This window comes from Antechinus flavipes, chromosome 4 (genome assembly GCF_016432865.1).
Source record: "Antechinus flavipes isolate AdamAnt ecotype Samford, QLD, Australia chromosome 4, AdamAnt_v2, whole genome shotgun sequence".
Lineage (NCBI taxonomy): Eukaryota > Metazoa > Chordata > Mammalia > Dasyuromorphia > Dasyuridae > Antechinus > Antechinus flavipes.
In genome coordinates this window covers 214,463,549-214,476,967 of record NC_067401.1, presented here as the reverse complement: position 1 = coordinate 214,476,967, position 13,419 = coordinate 214,463,549, and the positions used below count along the sequence as shown (strand labels likewise).

At 32.4% G+C, this 13,419-nt stretch overlaps 1 protein-coding gene across 5 annotated transcripts in view; it reads left to right on the top strand.

The window, feature by feature from the left end:
* LOC127561834 (cysteine-rich secretory protein 2-like) overlaps nt 1–12,751 on the top strand; it is a 45,307-nt gene extending 32,556 nt beyond the window's left edge. For all 5 annotated transcript variants that reach the window (XM_051997126.1, XM_051997124.1, XM_051997123.1 and 2 more), the window contains 3 exons: nt 5,258–5,352; nt 10,605–10,693; nt 12,052–12,751. In XM_051997126.1, coding sequence (XP_051853086.1) covers nt 5,258–5,352; nt 10,605–10,693; nt 12,052–12,179 — 312 coding nt within the window. In that variant the 3' untranslated portion in view covers nt 12,180–12,751. The remainder of the gene's footprint in view (nt 1–5,257; nt 5,353–10,604; nt 10,694–12,051) is intronic.
* Nucleotides 12,752–13,419: the final 668 nt, after the last annotated feature.

Genomic DNA, 13,419 nt, shown 5'->3' with positions numbered 1-13,419 from the left:
AGGGCATGGATATGATTGTGAGTGAATTGCCCCTACATGGGTAAGGAGTATAGCTCAAGAGTTTGAAGGAGACCTTTCCCTAGATTCCCTAGCACTTTGGAAACCTCTCAGTGAGTTGTAAAAGCAGCAAAAGGATATAAAAATCAGAAGCTCAGGCCAAATATTTCCCCACCCTGAAAAGAATAGAACTCAACCTAATGTCAAGTCCAAATAAAAAATAATATTCAAATAAAGTCCACAGTCAAAAATAGGCTAGAACAATTATAACCAAAAATAGTATTTAACCATAAAAAGATTCTATGGGGACATAAAAAGAACAGCTATGTAGAGCAGTTAATAAAGCTCCAGGCCTGCAGTGAGGAAGACTCATCTTTCTGAGTTCAAATCTGACCTCAAATAATGACTAGTTATGTGATCTTTGAAAGTCACTTAACCCTATTTGCCTCAGTTCCTCATTTGTTAAATAAGCTGAATAAGGAAATGGTAAAACAATTCAGTATCTCTGCCAAGAAAATCTAAATGGAATCACAAAGAGTAAGAGACAGCTGAAAATGACTAAACAACAAGAAATGATAACAAGGACCTCAAAGCACAAACTTTGAACAGGAAAGTGACTTGAAAATATCTATAACCCAACCTTCCCCCAAAAAATACAGCTTGGACAATTGCACAAAAATTCCTAGAAGAGATTAAAATTAAAAAAAAAAAAGATTTTAAAATAGAACAAGAACAGTAGAAGGAAAAGTGAGAAAAGAAATGGGAATTTTTTTTAATTATAAAAAGAAAATTTATGAATTTTAAAAGATATAGAAAAGTAATGAAGAAAATAATTTCGTAAAAATAAGAATTAGACAAATGGTTAAAATGATACAAATTCTCACTGGAAAAAAAATGTTCTTTAAAAAATAGAATTGTCCAATGAAAGTTGACAATTTTATGAGAAATCAAGAAAAAAAATAAAATAAAATCAATTTGGGGGGGGGAGGAAATGAAAATATATTAATGAAAGATAACTTAAAAATTGTTGGATAATACAAAACCTATCATTTAAAAGAAGCCTAAATATAAAATTCTAGAAATTATAAAAAGTTTTCCAGATATCCTAGAACTAGAAGGCAAACTAGAAATTGAATGACTCCATCAATCATTTCCTTTAAAAACTATAGAAAGAAAACTCCTAGAAATATTATAATCAAAACTCAGATTTCCTAGGTCCAGAACAAAATATTTTAAGTAGGTTAAAAAGAAATAATTGAAATGTTGTGGAGTCATAGTCAGGATTGCACAAAATTTAGTAGTGACCATGATAAAGGATGAAAAACTTGGAATATGATGTTCTAGAAAGCAAAGAAGCAAAGACTATAACCAAAACTAATCCATCCAGTGAACTTTAGAATAATCTTCCCAGAGAAGTGGAGGACAAAAGCACTTAGTGAAATTGAGGGTCTTCAAACATCTTCGATGAAAAGACCAAAGGTCACATTCAAATCCAAAATTCAAGAGAAGCATAAAAAAGAAAAATCTGAATGAGAAATCATAAGGGTCTTCACAAGATTAAATAGCTGACATTCCAACATAGAAAGAGAATACATATAATCTCTAAGAACTTTATCATCATTGGGGCAGATGATAGAAGGAATCTACTTGGACAGAGAGCACATGTAAGTCAATTATTTGGGGGCTGATCTCAAAATAATAAGAAAAAAATACAAAAGAGATATGCCCTGAGCAAAAAAAGAAGGAGAGAAATAGGAAAGTTATTTCATAAAACACAGGAACACAAGGAAGACTTTATATAATGGAGGGGAAATGGCAACTTCACTCTCATCTGAACTGATCCAGAGGGAGGGAGAGAGAGACAGAGATTTGAATTTCATAGGAAATAGGTAAAAAGGAGGATAAAAAGCAGACTATATTAAGGGAGGATGTGGTAAGATAGAATCAGACTTTTAAGGAGGGACAGAAGATAAAAAGAGAAGGATAAATAGATGATAATAGAATAGAGAGAAATATATGATTAGCAGTCATAATTGTGAATCTAAGAGGAACTGACCCATTAAAAAGGAAGTGATAGCAGAATGGGTTAGAATATTGTTTATAAGAAGTACAATTGGCTTAAATAAGACACATACAGGGTTAAAATAACATTCAAAAGCAAAAGTTATGCTTCAGCCAAAGTTTTAAAAAAAATGATGGGTGGTAACCATGATTTCAAACAAAGCTAAAGTAAAAAATGCACCTAAATTATATTTTCTAAAAACAGACAATTAATTAATATCAGTACTGAAAATATGTGTACCAAATGGAATAGCAATGAAATTCATGAAGGAAAAATGGAATGAAGTATAGGAGGAAATAGACAGTAAAATTAGACTACTTGGGAACTTCAATTTATCTTTCTCAAACCTAGATGAATTTAACCATATAATAAAAGAAAAAGAATTAAAATGTTTAGAATTTCAGCAAAAAAATTATAATTTTTTGGAGAATATGAAATAAAAATGAAACAAGTATACTTATTGCTCATTTATGCATGACACTTTCACCAAAAAATACCATATATTTGTGCATAATAAAACTTGTAAACAAATATAGAAAAGTATAAATATCAAATGCATCCTTTGGAAATCAAATTGCAATAAATGATCAGTCAACAAAATTATCAGATAAAAATTGATGGGTTTAGAAAACAGATGGTTGGCTAAAAAAAAAAGTGATTATTTTAATGTTACATGGCATTGGTTTCATAAAATGCCTGGGGAGCATAGGTTAAAAATTAATTGGAAACAACATAATCCTAAAGAATGAGTTAACAGAAAAGGAAATAAATGTCTATCTTAGAAAAAGAAATATGAAAAATCATAAATAAGTAAAAGATGGGAGGTGAAGGAGAGACATGAATTTTCATGCAAATTCAACCAAACCTCTAAAGAACATTTAATTCTAATACTATTCTTTTTATGTAATCAGTATTATTTGATACCTAAATCAAGGAGAACAGAGAGAAAGACAATTATAGACCAATATTATATAATAATGAAAACTGAAAATAAAATGCTAAGAAGATTACATTAATTTATTATCATTCTCATTTATTGTGACCAGGCTGGATTCATAACAGAAATGCAGGACCTAGTTTAATGTAAGGAAAACTATTAGCATGATTGACTATATTAATAATAAAAACAACAAAATTCATATGATTATATTAGTAGATGTAGATATAGCTTTTGACAAAATAAATGAAGCCTTTACTAAAATAATAAGTAGTATGTATCTAAAACCAAGAATAAGCATTAGCTGTAGTGGAAATAAACTTGAAGTCTTTCCAAAAAGAGCAAAGGAAAAGAAAAGATTACCATTACCATCATTATTATATAATATTATGATAGCAATATTAAATATAGAATTTACTAGAAAAAATTCAAGGAATAAGTACAACCAATGAAGAAGCAAAACTATCACTTATTTTTAACAGATGATATATTAGTATCATTAAAGAACCCTGGAAAGTCAAAACAATCAATAACTTTAGAAAAGTAGTAAGATGTAAAATAAGACCATACAAATCATAGCATGTCTATATAGTATCAATAACACCTAACAAGAAAATAGAAAGAGAAATTCTATTTATAATAATCACAAAAAAATGCAATAAAATAACTATAGATAGATATGCTCTCAGAAAAAAAAAGTGGAAAACTAGAAAAATTACCTCATGCAAAATGAAATATACTGTATACAAAGTAATAACAATGTTATTGTTATATAATCGGCTGTGAATGATTCTGTTATTCTTAGCAATATAATGATCCGTGGCTTTTCTGAAGGATTTATTATGAAAAATGCTATGTGTATGCAGAGAAAGAACTGATTATATGTGACTATAGACTGAATATAATTTTTTTTAATTTTATTTTTCTTGAGGAATTTTTTTTGGGGGGAGGGGTTCTATGTTTTCTTTCACAACATGGCTTTTTATAAAACTGTTTTGCACAATTTCACATGTAATTTTTCATTGGGATGGGGAGGATGGAAGGGAGAGAATCTGTAACTTCAAGTTTTAAAAATACTGTAAAAAAAATTTTATATGTAACTGGGAAAAATAAACTATATATATTTTTTAAAGCTAAGGTTTTTTCCAGGGATCAGTTTGTCTGAGGCTTTGAACTGAAATAGGACTAAAACTTAAAAGAAAACCTGGCCTGATATATATATATATATATATATATATAGTCATCTGCATGGAAGTGGTAGTTAATCTTTGTGATCTAATATTATCAACAAAAAGAGTGCATAAGAAAAAAAAAAAAAGAGTGAGAGAACCTTAGACAGAACTGTGGCATATACCTACAGGTATAGATGATGGATTTACAATGGAGAATGAGAAAAAATATCAGTCTGTTAGGAGATAAACCATGGGCAAGTAGTATTGGAAATGTGAATTGGCTTGGTCATGTGCATTTCATAAATATAGGCTTTCTCACGTGTTTACCTATTCTTTCTGTCCACACTATGTATACTTGTGGGGAAGTATATTTCCCATTTATGAGTTAATATTTTATAGACACAATTCTTTTCTCAATAAATGCCTTTGTTTTGCATTAATTGTGTCTACCGCTTGATCATGACAGGTAATCATATCTATGGAGGTTCACAAGCTATAGTTTTAAGAATGTAGAAGCAGAGAATAATTTAAATTTGAAATGGTTACCATCCTGTGGGTTCAATCTCCAGTGGCAGGTTGAGAGAGTAACTCCTCAAGAGAATTCTGTTTCACAGTAGGGACTCATCCAAGTGATTAATAGTATGCCATGGATATACAAGAATATTTTTGCATATTAGCTGTACAGGCTTTCCATCTGTGAGATTGTTTTTAGGGATCTCCTGTAGAAAAATATGAGCTTGTTATTTTCTTTTTCAGGCTCTATGATAATCTGTTGTCTAGGGACCATTTTTACTTTGTGTTGAAAGACCCACCAGAAGGATGATCTCTAGTTGATGGATTTTTTGTTTTGTTTTGTCTTGCTTCATTTTGTTTTTATCCCCTGACAGAAGTGAAGCAATCTATGAAGTAAAGAAATAGTTATTTATGTCAGGAGAAGTCATTGCCTCCACTCCAATTTACTTATCACTCCCAAAAAGGAGGTGGAGGGAAGAGAAATTATGGATTCTTGAAACACTGGAAATATTGTTTAGCATAAGAGAGTTTATACTTTTAGAAATATTCTCATGTAATTTTCTTTTTATGATCTAGGTGATGTGGTATAATTCTTATCAAGTTGGATGTGGAGTTGCTAAGTGTCCTAACAGTTATTTCAAGTACTTTTTTGTTTGCCATTACTGCCCTGCGTAAGTAAAAACAGTGGATGTAGAAAAAAATAACTAACAACAGTGTGTGAAATTCTTGAATCTGTTCAGAAAACTCTACTAGACTATAATAAATGAGAGGAAAATACATATAACCAAAGAAGTCAATCAGGCAATCAATCAATAAACATTTATTAAGCACCAAATAGGTGCCAAGTTTTGTGACCAAATGATGACAGGCACCAAAAGTTAGCATTCAGTCATGTGAAGAATTCACAATGGTCATTCTCTTTGGCAGAAGATAGATTTATTTAGGGAAGAAGTTACAGACAAAATGAAGGGATGCAAAAGACACCAGCAGTGATTAAATAGGAAATAGAGTGGGAGAGCACATGAAAGACAAGTTCCTCAGTGGAACTCACAATTACCTGTAGAAAGGGAGCACTCCTAAGCTGGCAGGCTAAATCTTGAAAGGGACTTAGCACCCTAAATGAGTTAGTTAACTATAAGGAGGAGAAGTGGGGTTGGGAAGCATAGTGGAGTTAGGGGGAGACACCACGTGGCATGTGGGAAATGGAAGAGGAAGGGGAAAGACACCACAAGGCAAAGTATCCTGGTGGGTTGACCCAAAGGAAGGTAGCAGCAAAGCCATGGGCCATAAGTTGTTTTATAGGGGAATTTTAGCCTTCTTAACATAACTTGGGTTTCTAACTGGATTGCTTTTTAGAGGGTGGGAACAAGGAACTAAATTGGTGTCCATTATCAGAGCCTCTTTCTTCCAGACTCAGGGAATAATTTTTATTCATTTATTTGCTAACCACACTTAACATTGAAGACCTCATCACTAGGTACTATGCTAAGCCGTGCTGTAGACACACACAAATAAGAGGCAAAACATAATCACTGGAATTTAGAGGGATTTCCTGTAACAGTTATGATTTTAGGTGCGACTTAAAGAAAGTCAGAGAAGTCATTAACTGGAGCCAAGGAAGAATTATCTTGTGGTCTGGAGGATAGCCAGGGAAAAAAATATCCAGAGCCAAGACAGTGTCTTTGTCATGAAGTAGCTAGGAGGCCAGTATCACTGGATAAAAGATTATATTTTGGGGAGTAAAGTATAAGACCATTAGAGATGTTAGATATACTAGATTATGAAGGGCTTTGAACACCAAACTGAATACTTTGTATTTATTCCTAGATTCAATAGTAACAATTATTCCAGGGAAAAGAAATCTGGGGAAAGGAATAATGATCATCTGTATTTTAGGAAAATCACTTTAGTGGTTTAATGAAATATTCAGTTATTCCCCCCTCCTAATTTCTCTAATCATCCTTTTACAATCCCTCAGATTTGCAAACTAGGGTTATCAAGGATTCCTCACTATTTTTCACATACTTTCATACACAAGTTGTTGCCAAGGCCCATAGATTTAACCTTTGCAACATCTCTCAAATAGTAATCTCACATCCCCTCTTCTAACACAGCCACCACTCTTGTGCAGACCTTGATTACCTCATGCACTGTTTACTATAATTTCCTGTGGTGAGTCTGCCTGCCCCAAATCTCTCTTTATTCCATTCTATTTTCTTTTTAGCCAATAGAGTGATTTTCCTAAAATGCAAGTCCACTAATGTTACTTGTCTATTCAATAATTTCCAGCAGTTCCCTATTGCTTCCAGGAGCAAAAACAAAATTATCTGTTTGTCATTCAAAATCCTTTACAATTTAGCCTCCACTTACCTTTTGTCTTTTAATACCTTAATCCTAAAACATACAAACATCTTATTCCCAACAAATAAGTACAAAATATTTATTGAATGCATAAATGATTGATAGGGGGGACATAAGCATTTTTGTAAGTAGTAGAAAATGAATCAGCAGAGATAGAGAGACAAAAAATGAAAGAATGGAGATGACAACCACCATGATCTGTTGAAAAATATAAGCAGAAATGGGATCATTTCATCAAATAAAGAGGTTAGTCTTGGTAAGAAATAAGACCTCCATATCATGTGAGACAAGGGCAAGGGAGACAGTAGCAGAAGGCACTTAAGTGATAAGAGATGAGGAAGAGGAAAAAAGAGGAAGTATTATGAATGGTCTCATTTTTTCCTATAAAATATGAAATCAAATTTTCAACTGAAAGATCACAGGAAGAGGAAGACTTGGACATGGTCTTGAGGAGGGATGAAAATGCTTAGCAGAGCATTGTGGAGAATGGCATAATGAGTTAAGTAGGATAATCCTACTACAGTAGGATTATTTAGCAGCTAGTCTCACTATTGACCTACCTGGTTTTCTTTAAATTCCACCAAAAATCATACTTGCTACAAATAATCTTCCTCAGTCCTTCTTAATTTTAGTAATTCTCCTCTTAATTATTTCCTATTTGTCCTGTTTATGTTGCTTAGTTTGCATAAATTTGTTTGTACATTTTTTCTTCCTTTTATAATGCTGGAGAAACTGAGACAGGAGAGAGATTAGAGAGTTTTTAATATTTTATTAATGGGAGAATAAGATTGATTGGACAGGGCTCTCATCTCAAATTATCCAGTCAGACAGAGATAAGTATACTGGGACTAAGGGATCCATATTGTTCCATGGGCTGGAGGAGACTGTCATCTCAAAGAATCCAGCATCCAGCATCCAGCCGCCAGCCGCCATCCTCCAGCTGCCAGCCTCCAGCCATGAATAGAGGAACCCCAACTTCTTAAATACCTTTTCTCTGAACAAAGGAAGGGGTGAGAAGCGAGGAAAAACTGTCAGGATGGAAGAGGCCAAACCCCCCCCCCCAAAAAAAAAAAAAAAAAAAAACAACCAGAGACAGGATATCTGAATACACAGAGATAAAGATGTCAGTGAAATATCTTGGAATATTTTAGAGGGATATTGTAAATTCTTGAGGACAGAAAAAAGTCAGGAGATCTACTCTCTTGTTTATCTTGCTTGGGCTAACAATTTATAACCTTAGAGTAATTGGTCCTCAGTAATGGACCAGAGGGAGGGTGGTTTACAACTTAGGGGACTGACCAGAACAGTTAAACAAACTGAGACAAGAGAAACTAGTGCAGGGAGACTGAGTCAGGACAGTTAAAGAGAACTGTGGCATAACACTTTAGATTATAAGCTTGTTGGTAGAGACTGTCACAATGCACTAATAAATATTTATTGAATGACTGGTTGACTTCATAACTCTGATAAACACACAGATGAACCATCATGATTCCATAGGACATATAATGAAAAGTTCACTACTTTCAGTTAGTGAACTGATAAACTCAGTATACATACTGAATCATAGTTTTCTTCGTTCTTTTTCTTGCTTTTTTTCCCCAGAACTTAACTAATGCTGAAATTTATTTTGTATGATTTCATATGTATTATTGATTTTTTTTATTTCTTGCACTCACAATTCTGAGAAAAGGATAAAATTCAAAATTGAAGATAAGATTCAATTAAATTAATTAAAAAGAATATATGGAAGCTAAGAATAGTGAAAAAATTGGAGGGAAAAATAATGAGTTTAGTTTGGGACATGTTGATTTTAACATGTCTAAGGGAACATACAGTTTGATATGTCTATTGGACATAATAATATTATATATTATATAATACTATAATTATATATTGTATTATATGATCACATATACATAATATATGTTATATATATATATAAGTGTATGTATATATATATATATATATATATATATATATAATATATATATATTACACTTAGAGGCAGCTAAATGGTACATTGGGTTGAGTGCCAGACCTGCAATCAAGAAGACATCTTCCTGAGTTAAAATCTGGGCTCAGATATTTTCTTGCTGTATGACTCTGGCCAAGTCACTTAACCCTATTCACTTCAGTTCCTCTTCTATAAAATGAGCTGGAGAAGGAAATGGCAAAACACTGACTTCTCTGCTGAGAAAACCCAAATAATGTCAGGAAGAGTCAGATATAACTGAAATCACTGGACACCAATATACACTTGAAGATGTGAGACTAGACATTGGAAGAGACATTAGGGCTACAGAAGTAAATCTTGCCTAGCTATGATCATTGGAATCATGGACATTGATAAGATCACAAAGTTATTTTTGTGGAAAATAGGGAAGTAGTCAGTAGATGAGAAGAGACTGCAGATTACTTAGAGATTATGAAGAATGCCTTAAAAAGAAGTGGCCAAACAGGAAAAAAAAAAAAGTATAACAATTCACTAAAGAAAAAAAAAAAAACTCCTCCTTCAAAAGTAAAATTAGTCAAATGAAAAAGTAGGTTCAAAAGCTCACTGAAGAAAATAATTCCTTAAGAATTATAATTGAACATATGGAAGGTACTGATTTTGTGAGACATCAAGAAACTAAAACAAAGAAAAAATATAAAAGACATGAAATATCTCATTGGAAAACAATGACTTTAAAAATAGATCCAGAAGAGATCATTTTTAAAATTATTGGACTTCCTGAGAACTATGATAAAAAAAAAAAGAACCTAGACATCATGCAGCCACATCCCCTACCCTGTGGGAGTTTTTAGATAGAATGGCATAATGTTTTATGATGACAGTACTATAAACCAACTGTGTGCAATACTCATTGTTTAATGGTAAGAGGAGCTACAAAGTTTAGAACAGATAAGAGCTCTGTTTTTACAGAAACAGAATTAGAAGGATAACTTATATAACTATAATACAAAAATAAATCTACAATTACATCAATTTGAATGGTGTCTCCATTGATTTAGATGTCAACTCAAACTATCTGATACAAACCCATAAATACATATACCTCGATAGTCAGGAAAGAGATTTATCCTTTGCTTAATTTCAGAACTAGGGACTTTAACTACTAGATGGAAAAAGCCACATAGTTTCTTTATAACACCAATCCTCGCCCTCTTCAATATCTAAAACAACAAATTGCCAACAACCTCAAGGTGGAGGGAGACACTGTAAGGCTGGTTTCCATTTGGGCAAATCTATCTGACTCCCCCAAAACCCATCCAATTGAAAAGATGGAGTCTCTGGTGTCTTATTCTTTTGGCAGTTTTTATTTTCTCTTTTCCAGAATCCCTGCAAGGATGAAAGTCAATCTCTTTCCTTAAATTTCTCTGTTCTGTTAGTCATTGCCAAAATCAGGTCACCTTAAAAATAACTTTTTAGAAAAGTTAATTAAAGAGCTAAAAAAATTGATAGTCAATGTTATTGTGGTAGCATATTGTAAAAGAAAATATTTGAGAATATGATCAAAAAATGATTTAACAATCTTATGTTGTTGTTTTTTTATTCTAGTGGAAATGTTCTTCCTAAACAAAATTCCCCTTATGAAATAGGAACACCATGTTCCAAGTGCCCAGATTCCTGTAGCAACAATTTGTGCAGTAAGTATAAAGGAATTAATTTATCATAGGAATTCAAAAATAATTTTAACTTTTATTTTGGAAGGGTTATTTGTTGTCCTTCATTCTTGAAGAGGACCAAAATGCTATAACTTTGTGAGAGTGAAGTAACAATGTGTCTGCCTGTGGCTAATTAGACCAATATAAGCTCTGAATGTTGAAATCAATTATAGATAATTAATTTGAACTGATGAGTCACACAACTCTAAGTGATATTTCAGTTCACTGTATCTATACCTTGATCAGACTATGATGAAAAATAATAATCTTATATCACATGAATTGATTCATAGTGACAATCAGGTTCTGGATATTTTCAAAATCAGATTATTAGCTAATATTTATGTTCATGATCATGGCCCATAAGAAAATGTTAAATTATATATTTCTAGTTCATATATTATATGAAAGAAAATCAAAATCTTATATGTCTCTAGGTAATTGTGTTTCTTCAAATTCTGCAAGGGTTAATATATTACCTTTAATAGCAGCATCAATACCTGGTATAAAGGCATTTATCTGCTACATATTTGATTCAAAGGCTCCATATGGAACTGAAGAAAAATGCATGTGACCTTCTAGACATTGTTGGAATATTCTATACATTACAACACCAAATTTTCTGTTAACTTTTTTCTTGGTGAAGTGATTATCTTGTATTGTTATGCCACAGTTCTCTTTGTGACTCAGTTTCCCTGCACTAGTTTCCCTTGTCTCAGTTTTTTTAACTGTTCTGTGTCAATCCCCTAAGTTGTAAAAACCCTCCTCTGGTCCATTACTGAGGACCAATTACTCTAAGGTTATAAATTGTTAGGCCAAGATAAACAAGAGAGTAGACCTCCTGACTCTTTTCTGTCCTCAAGAATTTACAATATCCCTCTAAAAATATTTCAAGATATTTCACTGACATCTTTATCTCTGTGTATTGACATCCTGTCTCTGGGTTTTTTTGGGTTTATGGCCTCTTCTATCCTGACAGAGGCTTTCCCGTGCTTTCCCTCTTCTTTGTCTCCAAAAGGTACTTAAAGGTTTGAGATTCTCCCATTCATTGCTGGAGGCTGGTGGCTAGATGCTGGATTCTTTGAGATAACAGTCTCCTCCAGCTCTGGGACCAATATGGATTCCTTGGTCCCAGTATATCTTTATCTCTCTTTATCTATAATTTGAGATAAGAGTCCTGTCCAGTCAATTTTACTCTCCCATTAATAAAATATTAAAAACTCTCTAATCTCTCTCCTGCCTCAGTTTCTTTGGCATTGCATTATTATAAGATGGGGTAGTCATAACCTGTATTGAGGAGAATGAAACTGAAAAAATTTTAATGTTTGTTTTAATTTCAGACAATCCATGTAAATACAGCAATGATTATGGGAACTGTGATGATTTGAAAAAACAAGTTACCTGTCAACATCCAATCGTCCACAAACATTGTAAGGCTTCCTGTCAGTGCACCAACAAAATCTATTAAACTTCTCATTGGAAACGTGCTTCCATCAGTAGGAATAATTGGAACACAATATCACCACTAATGATTTTTTAAATTATAAAATATTTGCTGTAAATCCAAAATACACTCTTTTTTAGTTTCAGAAATTAATATATCATTTGATCTTGTACATTAGTTTCTTTTTAGCAAACCATCTAGGGTTTGCATATGTCTTATAAAATGATGTTTTAAATTGCCTCATAAAAATATTAAAGAACAGTTTTTGTTGCCCAGCTTTAAAAACTATGAAAATTCTTTTAATTTTTTTTGTAATGATGTTCTTTATAAAAACCAATGGATTGAAAATATATGTACAATTCAGCAATATGCATCACTTTAAGTTCCTGAGATCACAACCACTCTGGTCCTGACTAATTATGAAAGCTCTATTTTCAAAGAAGAAAATCAAAAAAGAGTTTATCAGTTTCTAATGCAAGTTGCTCCTCTCCAGGATGAAGAATTAATTCTAATGCATACTCCCTACTTTGTCATTATGATCTTTTCTGTAACTATACTAATATCAATCAACTTTTAGAATAAAGGATTTGCAATTACTTCATCTGAGTTTTCCTTGGTAACCAAATGATTCTCTAATGGTATCTACAATGCTGATAAATCTTAACCACATTTTAACAATATGTAATCACTTTCTGCTTTGTTTATGATTTGGTCTGCCCATATCTGAGAAAGTTTTCTCAGTGATAAAAATTGAATTCAGACAAGAAGGATCCCTAACATTAATCTAAGGCAGTTTACAGAAAACAAAATCATTGTTCAAATTTACCTATTAATATGCTCTTTTTTATATCAACCATGCAGGACTTTAACAGTAGATCACAAAAGATCCCCAGAAAAGCAAATATGCGTGACATAAAACCTTGATACATTGCTGTCTTTGGAGTCGCATACAATACCACCAAAAAAGCAAACAGGAGGAAGAAATTCTCCATCATTAAAACCTGAGTCATATATCCATAGAGCATTACTGTCATCTACTTGAAAAGTTGTGCTGGTCTGACAAGGATGAATCTAGTCCATAAGCAGCTGGGTTAAATATTACTCTAATTTACTAGATATGGGTAGAGCTAGTTTATCTCTACTCTAATAGTTTTCTCTAGTGTACAACCTTTTAGACATGCTTTAGCTTACTTTATTTAAGGGTATATATATATCAGTGTATATTTTCATGACTGCCATGAAGAATATAACTAGGGAATCTGAA